The sequence below is a fragment of the Canis lupus genome, chromosome 12 (genome assembly GCF_003254725.2).
Source record: "Canis lupus dingo isolate Sandy chromosome 12, ASM325472v2, whole genome shotgun sequence".
Taxonomy (NCBI): Eukaryota; Metazoa; Chordata; class Mammalia; order Carnivora; family Canidae; genus Canis; species Canis lupus.
Window position 1 is genome coordinate 10593165 of NC_064254.1, and position 12681 is coordinate 10605845.

General features: G+C 43.4%; 2 protein-coding genes across 5 annotated transcripts in view; one reads left to right on the top strand and one right to left on the bottom strand.

Annotated features, from left to right (window-relative positions):
- The first annotated feature begins 112 nt into the window (after positions 1–112).
- TOMM6 (translocase of outer mitochondrial membrane 6) lies at positions 113–10879 on the top strand. 2 transcript variants are annotated; one of them, XM_025418765.3, is made up of 3 exons: positions 113–248; positions 722–826; positions 9274–10879. In XM_025418765.3, exons 1-2 carry the CDS (start codon positions 121–123, stop codon positions 816–818), a joined length of 225 nt encoding a protein of 74 aa, XP_025274550.1. In that variant the 5' UTR covers positions 113–120; the 3' UTR covers positions 819–826; positions 9274–10879. The 2 variants fall into 2 exon arrangements, with proteins under 2 accessions (XP_025274550.1, XP_025274549.1); XM_025418764.3 differs by lacking the exon at positions 9274–10879 and adding an exon at positions 1055–1373.
- USP49 (ubiquitin specific peptidase 49) overlaps positions 1371–12681 on the bottom strand; it is an 82019-nt gene continuing 70708 nt past the window's right edge. The window contains exons 5-8 of one of the 3 annotated variants that reach the window (XR_003124707.3): positions 9584–9692; positions 8820–9025; positions 7513–7844; positions 1371–6405 (exon numbers count right to left, since the gene is read on the bottom strand). Coding sequence is in view for 1 of the 3 variants with exons in the window: in XM_025418748.3 (XP_025274533.1) it covers positions 7654–7844; positions 8820–9025; positions 9584–9692 (506 nt within the window). In the remaining 2 variants the exon portion in view is untranslated. Of the gene's footprint in view, positions 6406–6883; positions 7845–8819; positions 9026–9583; positions 9693–12681 lie in introns of those variants that run through there. The other 2 variants (XR_003124708.3, XM_025418748.3) reach the window with 2 other exon arrangements.

The following is a 12681-nucleotide window of genomic DNA, read 5'->3' on the forward strand; positions in this document are numbered from 1 at the left end:
GCGGCGCCCCCTGCCGGCCCGTCGCCGGCGGAAGTGCGAGGCCGGAAGTGGCGTGCTCTGCGGGCGCCGGCGCCTACGCGGTGCGTCGGGAGACGCCTTGCGGATCGTGAGGGTGCCGCTATGGCTTCCAGCGGGGTCGGCGTGAGCGCTGCCGGCGCGCCAAATGAAGCACCCGAAATTCCAGACAACGTGGGAGATTGGCTCCGGGGCGTCTACCGTTTCGCCACCGACAGGAACGACTTCCGGAGGTAACCGAGGCCCCGGGAGCTTCTCCCTTTCCGGCCCTCCGAGCCCCCTGCGCCCTGCCTGGCGCCTCTGCGTTGCTCTGGCTGAGCTTTGGAGCGGTCCTTGGCTGGGAGAGTTCCCGTGCGGCAGAAGCGATCTTTTGAGTTACTGGGCTATGTCTAGAGAATTCTCACCGTGACCAGGGGGACCCGGGAAAAAGGCGCCAACACAAACAGGCCTTTCGGCCCTAGGCGAGTGTTTAATTGTCCTTTGCATTTGATTCTGCTCCGTGGATACAGAAACGGACTCCAAGTAACCATGTAGTTCTTGGGCAACCTACCATTGTAAAGCTCTACGTTCTTGCAATTCTAAAAGCGTTTATGCCTCCGAAGCTTTTTCCAGGGCGGTGATGGCAAGTCTTTCCCCCCAGTATCCTTCCTTAACTAAAGACAAGTGAGTCAGGGACGACAGGGTTAATGAGATGTTCTTTTTCCAGGAACTTGATCCTCAATTTGGGACTTTTTGCTGCGGGAGTTTGGCTGGCTAGGAATTTGAGTGACATTGACCTAATGGCACCTCAGCCGGGGGTGTAGCCAAATAGGTAAGAACTTAACCTGAGCTCTGCGGGTCTGGGAGCTCTAGAGGTTGAGAGAAGCAATAATATTTGTCATCTATTCACAAAATACAGGAAGGAGATTTGATAGAAGTCCTTGGCTGTTCCTAGTTAAATGTGTTTACAGATGTTATGAGGAATTTTGAGTCTCTTACTAATTTTCCTCCAGTGCTTTTACATTTCTAATGCCACTGTTGTCCTGTTGTCTGATTGCAGACACATGGAACCCCCTGTGCTGTACTTGAACCTTCCAAAACTAGAGCCTCCAATTTATGACCGTCACAAGACTTAGCCCTCTTGGAAGTTGAAGCTTCAATCAGACCACCTTCCCTTCCCAATTGCTTCGTCTCCTTGAGCCCACTCAGAACTCCATTCTCTGGTCAGCAGTCAGGTTTCAGCCAAAGTGTTGTCCTCTGTTCTGTAAAGTTCTGTACATAGTTCCTAAGTTTCTGCAGGAGGTGATCTTTGCTCTTGTCCTGAGGAATAACCTAATGATATTTTAAGAAATATTTGGAATAAAGACGTATACAAAGACCGTCATTTTATTCTTTTAATAAGAAACTTCAGCTTACAAAAACAAGGTGTAAAAAGTCAAGATTTACAAAAATCATAAAAACATGATTTTTATTTCACACTCAAGAGACATGAACGAGCCCCAAACATGAATTGTAACAGAGATGGTTTGCTTCATATTAAAAGGAAAAAAAAAAAAGAAAAAACCGTAGCCACTGTACACTGATGCCAACATAAGGTGAAACGTGATTTTTGAGGAATTTCCACTGTTGAGCAGAAGTAGGGGAAGAAGCCATTTGGTGTTGCATAGCATTTTACTGCACCAGGTGGGTTTTCCAGGCACCAGGGGGGCATTGTTGCTATAATCGAGTGGGATCTCTTGGGAGAAAGAGGGCAGTGATACGCAGGTGGAGGCAAGGTGAGTCAGCCTGGGCAGCGGGTACTAAGTGACACTGCTTGAGGAAGCTGTTTCCTTCACGAGGAAATAGATGTTCTCTGACCTGAAACTCACGGTAGTGCCACTGTCCCAAGAGTTGGGAGTTCTTTGGAAATGGAATATGTAAGGAACTGGCAGTGGAAAAGACTCATGTAGGCTCAGAAAGATGTGGAGAGAGACAGTTTTCCCCCTAGGCAATTTTGTTCTGGTTGTTTTATTCTAGGCATTTATTTTTTAAAAGTTTATTTATTGAGTCTTTCTACACCCAACATGGGGCTCCAACTCATGACCCTGAGATCAAGAGTTGCATGCTCTGACAGCTAGCCAGGAGCCCATCTATTAGGTATTTTTTAAAATCCTGCTTTTCCACGTCAAGTTTCCTATGGAAGGGATATGGGATTAAAGGGTATGAACTGGAAAGGATGGAGGGGTCAGTATGAATGCACCACAGTGGCCTAACCGGCATAAATCTCGTTAAGAAATCTTGAGAATCAGATTGTGTATGTTTTACAAAGTCCTGTTCTCTTACAGTCGTCAGGTAGGCTCCATCTGTTGGGGAGGAGGTTGAGCATGTGTGAATTCAGGCCTGTGGATGGCTTGCTTACCAAGAAGCCAAGACCCTGAAAGATTCTACGCTAGGACCACAGACGACTTGACAGGTCTTAACACCCATCTTACTAGGTGTTAGGATGAGAAATGGTCACACGCATGAGAGCAAAGCTTGGGTTTGAACCCTCCCCCATGGTGACCAGAAAGGAAACTTAAGCCACAGCATAAATTCTAAGCCCCTTCAGATCTGCATCAGACCACTGCTAAGATAATACAAGCATCTCCTGTTCTTCATAGGCATGAAACAGATCCTTGGTCTGCGGCCTGATCTACTCATAACTGTGAAGAGTTCTATTTTACAAAGTTTTTTAAGATTGAAAATAAAAATCCAGCAAATTAAGACATGGCAGCTTCCAAAGCATAATTTGTATTTCACTCAAAATTTTACGTTTTAGCTTCAAGGAATAGAATTTACTGTTAGTGGGTTTATAAAGCCGTAATACTGGCAAGGTAAAGTTTCATTTAAACTGGCTTAATTCCTCAGTGTTAAGAATTTAGCAAGTAAAGCTATCAAATCTACAATTTTCCCAAATTCTGATGAACAGTTATGAATTCCATAAATTGAAATGCTGGCCTTCACCATTCCAACACAACATTCTTCCCAAGCAAAGTCGGTTTCACATTTGTCATCTGATTTTTAGCCCTGGCTGATTAACATAGCACTACAAAAATCTCAGATTACGTGGTTAGATTTTAAATGGAAACGTGCCAGCAGAAATAAGTATGGGAAGAGTCCACAAGAATGACCATTTGATCAATGCTGGAGTGGCTAGCTATAGTGTATTTAGAGCAATGTGTGGGTTGAAAGAATAAACACTGGTCAGTTGAAGCCCTAGACCAAGACAATGGTTAAATGTGAAAGATCTAAACTAAACTCACAGTCAGAAGGTGCTTTCAGCTTTAGTGCTGATTTTAAAAAGAATCTGAACCACCAGGGAGATGCATACTTACCCAGTAAAAAACTAAGTTACCATGGGAGATTTTGCTCCAAAAGTACAACCTCACCCAATTAATTAGGCCAGTAATTAGGCCGAAAGAACCAATTTTCAAATGTGCTTCAAGTGGTGAGCTTTTTAAACACCCTTTGGTGAAGTCTCACAAGCTCAATGGAAACCTTAAGATCAGAGTAAAAGGAACAGGCTATAAACAGCCCTGCAGGTGAGCAGACTGGGTCTTCTCCCCTTCCTCAGCCACTCAGCATCATCCCAGTCAGCACCTGCCAGGGGAAGAGGCTGGAGGGCTGGGGTAGGTTCTTTGAGCCTTCTCTTTTACATATTACACAGTGCACTGGCTTGCCTTATAATCTAAAGGTTCACATATTGGGGATTGTGTTCTACACTGCTTCCTGAAATTTTGTGCAAAAGAACTTCAGAACTAAGGAAGGTAATCCTTCAGGAGGAACCATTTTTGTTCGACTTCTATCCTAAGTTGTCCAGCATTAGGAAAAAAAGGCCCTTTCTGAACATTTGTGCTCTCCCAACCAGCTGGAAAAACAACTCTTCCACTCATAATATATAACCCGACAAGGGTATAGTATATGTTTGGGAAGAAGTAGCACTCCCAGCCTACCCGAAAAGGCCCAAGTTAATGTTTGGAACGTAAAAGAGGTGCTGAGACAGAACGGGGTATACAGTCTGCCTTGAAAAGCAGCCATTTGATGAATAGTCACAAATCCAAAGATTTTGGACATTACACAGTAAAATTTCAGAACCTGCTGGTAAGAATAATTATCTTTCACACATGAGATGAAATGCTTTTTAAAAGTCTTATATCAAATGTCCTTTACACTGTACAGACCCATTTGTCACCCAAAATGACAAGGAGGCATCTTTTCCCTTAATCTTTTCAATCCCATGCAAACCATAACTGGGTACAAGGCACCAAATGTTATGAATTGTATAAAATTAGTTCACAAAGCTTTATCAATAAGTAAAACAAACTCCCATCTCCCCCTCCCTGCCTGCCCACCCACATCCCACCCCCACAACCCAAGCAAGTTTTCATTCTGTACTACTGTCAACCTCTCTCAGGCTTATGCCCCACTGCCAGCCAATTCACTTCATCAGTTCTTGCACTTGGATGGAGCTATAAGCATAGCCAGAGTAGGGAACTCATACAATCATTGACTCTAGAAGCCTTGCCATTAAAAACAAAAATAAACTCTGCTATTGAGTCCATAGGACACATTAACACTTCTACAGTTTCTAATTTTATTCATGACATTTTAAGAGACATCTGGAAATTCTTTTCAGTGTGGCACTGCCCCCCTCAGAGGGCCCGAGAAGGGGCTGGATCAAAACTGGCAAGAGCTCTGCCCACCATTTAATAAGAGCTTCAGTTCCTGGCTGTTAAGGGCATTCCTAATTTTTTTTTTTTTTTTTAAACTAGCATGGATGCTTATCTCAGAGGCAACCACAAGTATGAGGGTCAAACTAGACTGAGGTAAAAATCCTTTTTGAGGGCCAGGGTGCATTCATCTTGGCTGGCTACAGCAGAAAGTAAACACACCAGCCAACTACAAAGGGTTCCTGGAATGGGACACTAACTACTTGTCTGGGAGCAGCAGGCCCCATAAGGTTTAGTTAGGAGATCTTGGGTTTGATTTGGCAGCATCTAGTCAATGTCTACCTTGTTCTTATCTTCTTCTCTTTAGAATGTTTCAGTTTAAAGTAAGATGCAACTAAGAAATCCATCTACTTCCAATATGTAAATAAATTAAAGGCAAAGGGACACTTCCCTCACAACAGCCATTGGCTTATGCAGCAGGGAACTCTTTAATAAAAATCTCCATAAATACTAACTTCTCAACAGCGTCTAGTGCTGCTGCCTCTGGGTACCTGAGGTGTCTGTGACTGCAGGGGCACCTTCGAGAGTATGCAGCTCAGTGAGGACTCTGGTAGTGGTTTCTATTCCAACTTATTTTAAACCATTTTATTAGTTTGATACAGGGGTGCTCAGCTAAGTTAAGGGCTTATTTCACAAAGTCCTTAAATCTGCTTAATAATTCTTATAAATATTTGGTATAAAACTATCTTTAAAAATTAAATTTGAAGATCTTTTAATTTTTCATTAAATGTTCATTTTTCTTAAGTATTTCCCCCTGGACAGCCGGAGGGATGAAGTAGATGCTCTATTAGTTCTTTTCCATTTGTAAGTTCTCTTTTTCTAGAATAATAAATATAGCATTCAAAGACAGATGAGGCACAATTTGTATTTTCTTTTTTACTCTCCTTGGGTTTTGTTTTTTGTTTTTGTTGAGTTAATGAACTTTTCCATTGCTGCAAAAAGTCATCATCAATCCTGCCAACTTAAAAATGTGGATCTAGAGAGTACAGCTTTATATCAGAGCCTCTGGCAACATGGGCAGCTGTAACACTTTAAAACAGTGTCCAGGAGAGGGCGAGCCCAGGCCAAGCTTGTACAAAGAAGCCTGCAGTAGACCATATAAACCAAATAGCATAAAAAATGCCATACGCTATCGCTTCCAAATAAAAGCTAAGTATTACAGAAACCTCACAGTGTTGGAAAAAGCAAGTTTAATTTAAAATATAGTCACTCCCCCTTCTTTATCAGGGTGAGCCATTTTGTCTGAATTTCTTCCATGTCTCAGCGCTATCTGGCAGGTCCTATGGGAGAGTTCATCTCAAAAGAGGTCAACAGCACATGCTACAGATCTGATCTGGAAATGGGGCTCACCGAAACCCCTAAGCTACGACCCTCATTCTTACCCTCTCTTTTCCCAACATCCCACCCTCCCCCAAACTCCCTCCATATCTGCTTCCTTTGAGTGACAACAGTACTGCTACCTGAACTGAAACCTTAATATGAGACACTCAGCTTCATACTGATGGCTGAGGCAGGCTGCAGCAGCCCCTGCAGTGACAGTTCCGGTTGGCGTTTGCTGTTCCTGGTGAGTCTAACTGCAGGAGTGAGAAGGTAAATTCAGTGGTCTCTGATGGGGAGGAGGGTTTGCATCTGGGCAGTTTCATTCCACTTACAAACTTAACCGCTATAAAAAGAAAGATGTATTTTACTAGCACTTAAGTAAAGGACAGGGCACTCTTTTTTTTCCCCCCCTCCAATGGGCTGAATGCAGGTGGGTAAAGAAACAGGGATTATCAAATTGGGGAGGAAACAGGCCAGGGACAGCAGCAATGAACTGTTTGGACGTCAGGGAGCAGATTCCTAAGCCCTAGGAAAGCAGAAGTTCCCAAACAAGAATGTTCTGGCCCTCCAGGTGCAAGAAAGAAGCTGCAGGCTAAGAAAAGCTGCACCCTGCACCAAGACAAGAACAGGTGATGGGCATTCAGATAAGACTGGGACTGCCAGGCATCCTTGCCTACCCTCAACTGAGTTCTGAGACAGCCTTGGACAACTGACCTAAAGACCAGTTTAAACCAAACCATGTGCTTGCCCTACACCTGAACCAGGGATATGCTACGGAACTGGGCAGCCAGAGATACCCTTAGGCTCAGCATGCAACAAAGAACAGGTCATCTGCCAGTTTATTGCTTCCCCATATGAACTGCTCCTTCTTCAGAATGAAGGGATGTTCATGCCAGTCTTAGATGATGTGGAATGATCAAATGATGGCACTAGCTAGCCAGGGAAGGTAGGAGACTTGAAAAACCTCCCATTTTGCATGGGGAAATTTGTTCTATGCATCTCATTCCGCTTTTCTACTGCTATCCCCTAAAAAAGGAAGTCTGCTAGTTTTCAACCCTTGAGGGTTACTTCCTTTGTGGGAACAAATCCTTATTATTCACCTCCTGCCTTGGAACCAATTCCATCCGGCAAGCTGCCAGCCCAGGCCCCTGCCCCCACCCCTTCACGTGCTGTGTCCAGGGCTGCTCACATCAGGAGGGTTCTTCTGGGGCTGCAAGGAGATCCTGATTAGTGGGGGGATCACATAATGGAAAGAAAACATGGCTGCTCTCCTGGCTGCATATGATCAATTTACCCCCTCTTTCCTCCACCCAGATCCTCTATATTCAGAAGCAACTGATGAAAGAATCTTCATAGAAGTTACTCCTTTTGATTTGTTTTATCAAAGGAGGGAATTCCCAATCCATTCAAAAGGAAGTGACTACAGATTTTAGGATAAGACATGAGTCACCTGGCTGGCACCTTCTGCTGTAGTCCCAGTGAGGCAAACTTAGTATTCTGTTCCTGCACTAAACCTTACTTCCTGTAAGAGGAAAGATGTATAAACACCAACAATTTAAAAGCAAGCCAGTCCTTGAAATATGCCTCCCATTCAGTGGAAGGGCCGTGGTCTGCCCTCATCGTTGTTGCTGGACTGCACCTGAGCTTGGAGTTGGGTTTCTGAAATTCTTGCATTGCCCTGAACTGTTCTTTGAGTGTAAAAAAGGATGTAGGCTTGAGTTTTGCACACTTCCTCGACACTGCATACATTCAGCTTTGAGTCATTGCAGTGGACCCAAAAACCTAGGAAAACCAAAGGAAAGAAAGAGAGAAAGTGACTACCCCACTTGTATTTCCAATTGGCAGGCAAAACCAGGAGATGAAGAAAGGGACAGAGGAGTTCTGTACAGAGCCAACCCCTGACTGGTGGTGCTGGTGGTGGGGTAAACAAACCAATAGATTTCCCTGTGACGGCTGGCTTCAACTCCACCCAAGCCCACCAAAATACTGCTTACAGTATCGACTGGCTGTAATTTCTGTCCTCATTTTATCCAGGCTTTTTCATTGCTTACTAGGGCCCTCTACAAAGGCAGCCTGAAGACGGGCTAAGAGATGGGAAGAGGAGGAGCACAGGTGAAATGTACATGGGGAGGAGTGATGAAGGGAAATTTAGAAGGAATAAAAAGTTATTCCACCCAGCTACCTTGAGGGGTAAGGGGTTCGTTATGAGAAACACAGCCGAAGCCCACCCTCCTCAGTGCAGTAGATGGGAGGCTCTGGTCTGGGATGCCCAGGACTGAAAGCTCCTTGGAAGGGGCCCTTGTATCCCCACACCTCCCACAGTAAGGGAGGGAGGTGGTAAGGACATAGAAAGTACTCGGGAAATGGCTTCAGCTCTATCGCGAGCTGGGGCTAGTGAGATTCATACAGTATCTCCATGAGATTATAAGAGTCATAGCATTTCTGCATAACTACGACGGAAATGGAGGTCTGTAGAAGTATTAAGAATCATGAGAAGCCTCAAACATTAACTGAGCATTATGTGCTAGGAACCGTGCTAAGTACTTTTACATGTGTCAGTTCCTGTCAATTCTTAGAACAATCTTATGTTGTCACTTGGTGTTATATCCAAAAATTGAATCCAACTTTCATAATTCTTTCCACTAGATTTTAATGTATGTAATATCCCCCTATAGATGACATAAAAGGAAAGTGATGGAATGTGGACAAACCAACCCTTTTCCGTGTCCCCCACCCCACAGAGTAAAGCGCACGCACCTCCCTCTGTGTTGTAGCAATAGGCTGTGTAGTGTCCTGAGCCAAACCCTTTCCCGTGATGCATGACCACTGCGGAGAGATCATAGGCAAAGGTCTCTTTGTCAAGAGAGGAGAGCATGTCCCTGCAGCAGTAAGGTTCCATGGTTAATACCTGGTCAAAGACGACATGGACCCCAATCTTCTCTCGATGATTACGGCCAGACCACCTAAAACAGGGATAGAAGTTTCTTATAGTAAAAAATGGCATATGCTATCCTAGGTAAAGGAAGGTAAAACAGGGAACCAAGAAAACGTAACCTTTCAGATTTGGCTTCTGCATCAATAAAACAGTGATCAGTGTCCACATGTATTTCCTGTGAACGTTCCGTGACGTACTTTGAAACTAGAAGTCCCTAAAACAAGCAGTTCAGGCGATAATCTTTTTGTAGTTTACTGCCTGCTCTTCTCTTCACAGACTATGTCATTCTCGGTTCTGAAGATGACTTTACATAAGCCCAGGTGAGGCTAGAGAATCTTCAAGCAACAGACACCCAGCGCGAGCTACCTGATGAAACAGGGCCATGAGAGCTGAAGCCCTGTCCTGGGCCCCCACGTTAACATGCCTTCCTGGGCGGGAAGCATGTCATCTCCATGGAACATGCAAGGTCTCTAGGGAACAGGCTTCCCTTTCCAACACCAAAGGAGACATCTGCCCTCACCAAAGCCTTTGAAGCAGCTATATCCCCAAGCTCACAACCACCTGGGAGGCCCCAGAGCAAGCTCACCTGAATCTTTTAAGGTGCAGCCGGAGGACCTGAGGTAGTCTGTAGATCATTAACTGCTTTCTAGCTTCACTCAGAACAAGGGGTTTGGGATTGGATTTTCGTCGTTTGCCTATATGGTTTGGGAAGGTATAAGACATAGATCGTGAGGAGTCTTGTTCTTTCCTAGCTATGGTGAGACGACTTGCCACCCAATATGCCCTCTCCTTATTTCTCAGTACTGGGACCTCAGTTTCATCTGGAGCAGTGCTGTGACCCTGTCAGACTCTATTTCTCAGCGGAACCCCCCCCCCCCAACCCCCCGTGCCTTCCTGGTGCGGCTACAGCTCTTTTGCCAGAGAGGAAAGAGATGATTGTGTGGGGGCACTCTTACGATGACTGCAACTGCTCTTCTTCGACCATGAGGTAACCTTGGGGATAGAAGCCTTGAACTAGTCAAGTTGAAAAATGGAAAGAGCCTGGATCCCCCAATGGCCGTGCAGATACTGTGCTAACCCCTGAATGTCCTTCAGACTTCTTTTATAAAACAGAAAAAAAACAAGAAACAAGAAACAAAAAACAAAACAAAAAACAAAAAAAACCCTGTATCTTATTTTAGGTCATTATTATTTGAGTTAAACGAAAAACCAAACCTAATCCTGATATATCCATTTCTAAATTTTTGCATCAGTAGCCTCCAAAACTGGTATGGGTTTAGGGTGGTATATTCCTGATATCATGGATTTATTAATGGAATATACTGAAGGGTCACTGCAACAGCATGCATGCAGCATAGATGCACATTAGGGTTCTATGCCTATATATATGGGTTTATCACTTAAATTATGACACACCAGAATATAACTTTAAACATTTTTGTTTTCATCAGGTAGGCCTAATTCAATCTCCTGCTCACAGCTAGTTGTATGCTGTTCAAACTCTCAACCTCCGTTTCTTCTGTAAAATGGGGAATAAATCATATATTTCAGGCTTAGGAAAAAAGTAAGGTGGCACAGGATTACCAAAGGACAGGATATGTAAACAGATTTTTTTTCAGCATGAATTGTTTGTGGCATATACAAATATTTAGAAAAGAAACTGGCTTTATAGTTTTATGCTGTACCTAATTTTTGGATAAAAGCAGACTGCTGGACATGGAGGACCAGGTGGACAAAGGCTGGCCAAATTCATCCAGTCCAAAGAAGAACCAGTGCTCAGACTCTAATTTTGTTTCTAAAAATACCAAATTGTGAGAGGAAAGCATTTCTAAATTACATCAAATAAACAATGGAAATAAAGTTCTCTTAATTTCCATCAGAAGCCTTCTCTATACCCATTTACTAATGACTGCTCGATTATTAAATTAATTAGATTGGTGAATGGATGGGAATATAAAATTAGTGGTCCACTGTGATAATCATTGTCTTTGAGATATCATGGTCTCAGTGTCTGAAGAGCCTGCCACCTAAGTCCTGTCTATACCACTCATGAAAGGCAGCAAATCACAACCAGAGGATGCTTCACGGGGCTTCCTGTGACAATAGGATATGGAGCTGCTGGTTCTTATAATGGACTGCAGCAGAATGGGTGTGTCACAGAACCTTTTACTAGGCCTGGTGGTCATGATATGTGGGAGCATGAACAGAAAGAGAATTCAAAAGGAGTCCTGGCCTTATTTTATGTTCTAATTCACCAGCACATTTTTCAAAATTATTGCAGCACTGCCTAGGAACCCTGGCAGTGACTGCCACTCTCAGTAGAGGGAGTATGTGAGCTACCATGAAAACAATATAGAATCCGGCTTTTGTTTCCCTAAAATGAAATTCACAAAGAAAAAGAAATTACTGACTCTGTCTCCATTTGATTAAGGTGGCCACAAAGAGAGGGAGAAGACTGATAGTTTCAAAACTTCATAAGCAACAATAATGCATCCCATACCTTCACCACAGCTTTCCTTCCCTGCTATTATCTGAACTTGCCTAGAGAAATCCTGATCAATTGGCACACCTGGCAACCAGAAAAACAATCCTTTCTTGCAAAAATAAATAAAAGTATTTCCTCCCTAATCTACCTTGTCTAAGAACGATGGACTTAAAGCTGTTAACATCCTCCTTTTTTTTTTTTTTTTTTTTTTAAAGATCATCAGGATTTTTTTTTTTGGTTTAAATTTTTATTTATTTATGATAGTCACAGAGAGAGAGAGAGAGAGAGAGAGAGAGAGAGGCAGAGACACAGGCAGAGGGAGAAGCAGGCTCCATGCACCGGGAGCTCGACGTGGGATTTGATCCCGGGTCTCCAGGATCGCGCCCTGGGCCAAAGGCAGGCGCCAAACCGCTGCACCACCCAGGGATCCCTGTTAACATCCTTCTGTTCCTCACAAGTAAAAAGCTTTATGAATCACTACCTTAAAAAAAAAAAAAACAAACTGCTGTAATAAGATAATATGAGTCACTACCTTTATATCTCAATAAGGAACAGGACAGGTGACTCTATAGTTACCCAAGTACAGCATTTCAACTTTTGTTTAAAAATGGCAGAATGATATCAAGCATGACTTTTGATTTTTTTTTTGTCCTGAGGCTCACTAGTTGAAAAGACCATAGACAAATATTTTAATAAGGGTCATCATAAGATTGTGGCTCTCAAAACTTAAAGTACAAACTATTTTATGGATGCAAACTGATTTCAAGATATCTACACAATCCATTAATCTTAGTTCCAAATCCTGATACGTCAAAAACCCAAACAGGAGCTTCAAGTATTTGCTGTGCTGGGTTAGCAAAAGCACTGAATGTTAGAGTGGCAAGACAGAAGGAGCTCTGAATAAGGTGCCTCTGTACCACATGGGGAGAGTTTCATTTTAAAATGAGAGCCATGACAGAGAAATACTTTCTTATGACCTTCCCCATGTGCATGACATGTGAAGACATGTGAAGAAACAAATGCATAAAGTAACCATGAAGCTGATGCACCTTATGACTTGCCTTCATGGTCTCGTACCAATCTATAGCATCGATTCTGACAGACTTGAAATCTACAAATTCAGTACAAGGCACAGGCTTCTGATACCGTAACCCTCAAAGAGTCTATGACACCTGACTTTAGATGAAATCAGGACTGTC

Bases quoted from the DNA above. Each gene is read 5' to 3' on its own strand.
- TOMM6 (XM_025418765.3), top strand. From the start codon at position 121: ATGGCTTCCAGCGGGGTCGGCGTGAGCGCTGCCGGCGCGCCAAATGAA. The intron at 249-721 runs GTAACCGAGGCC...TTCTTTTTCCAG, and splicing joins GACAGGAACGACTTCCGGAG to GAACTTGATCCTCAATTTGG.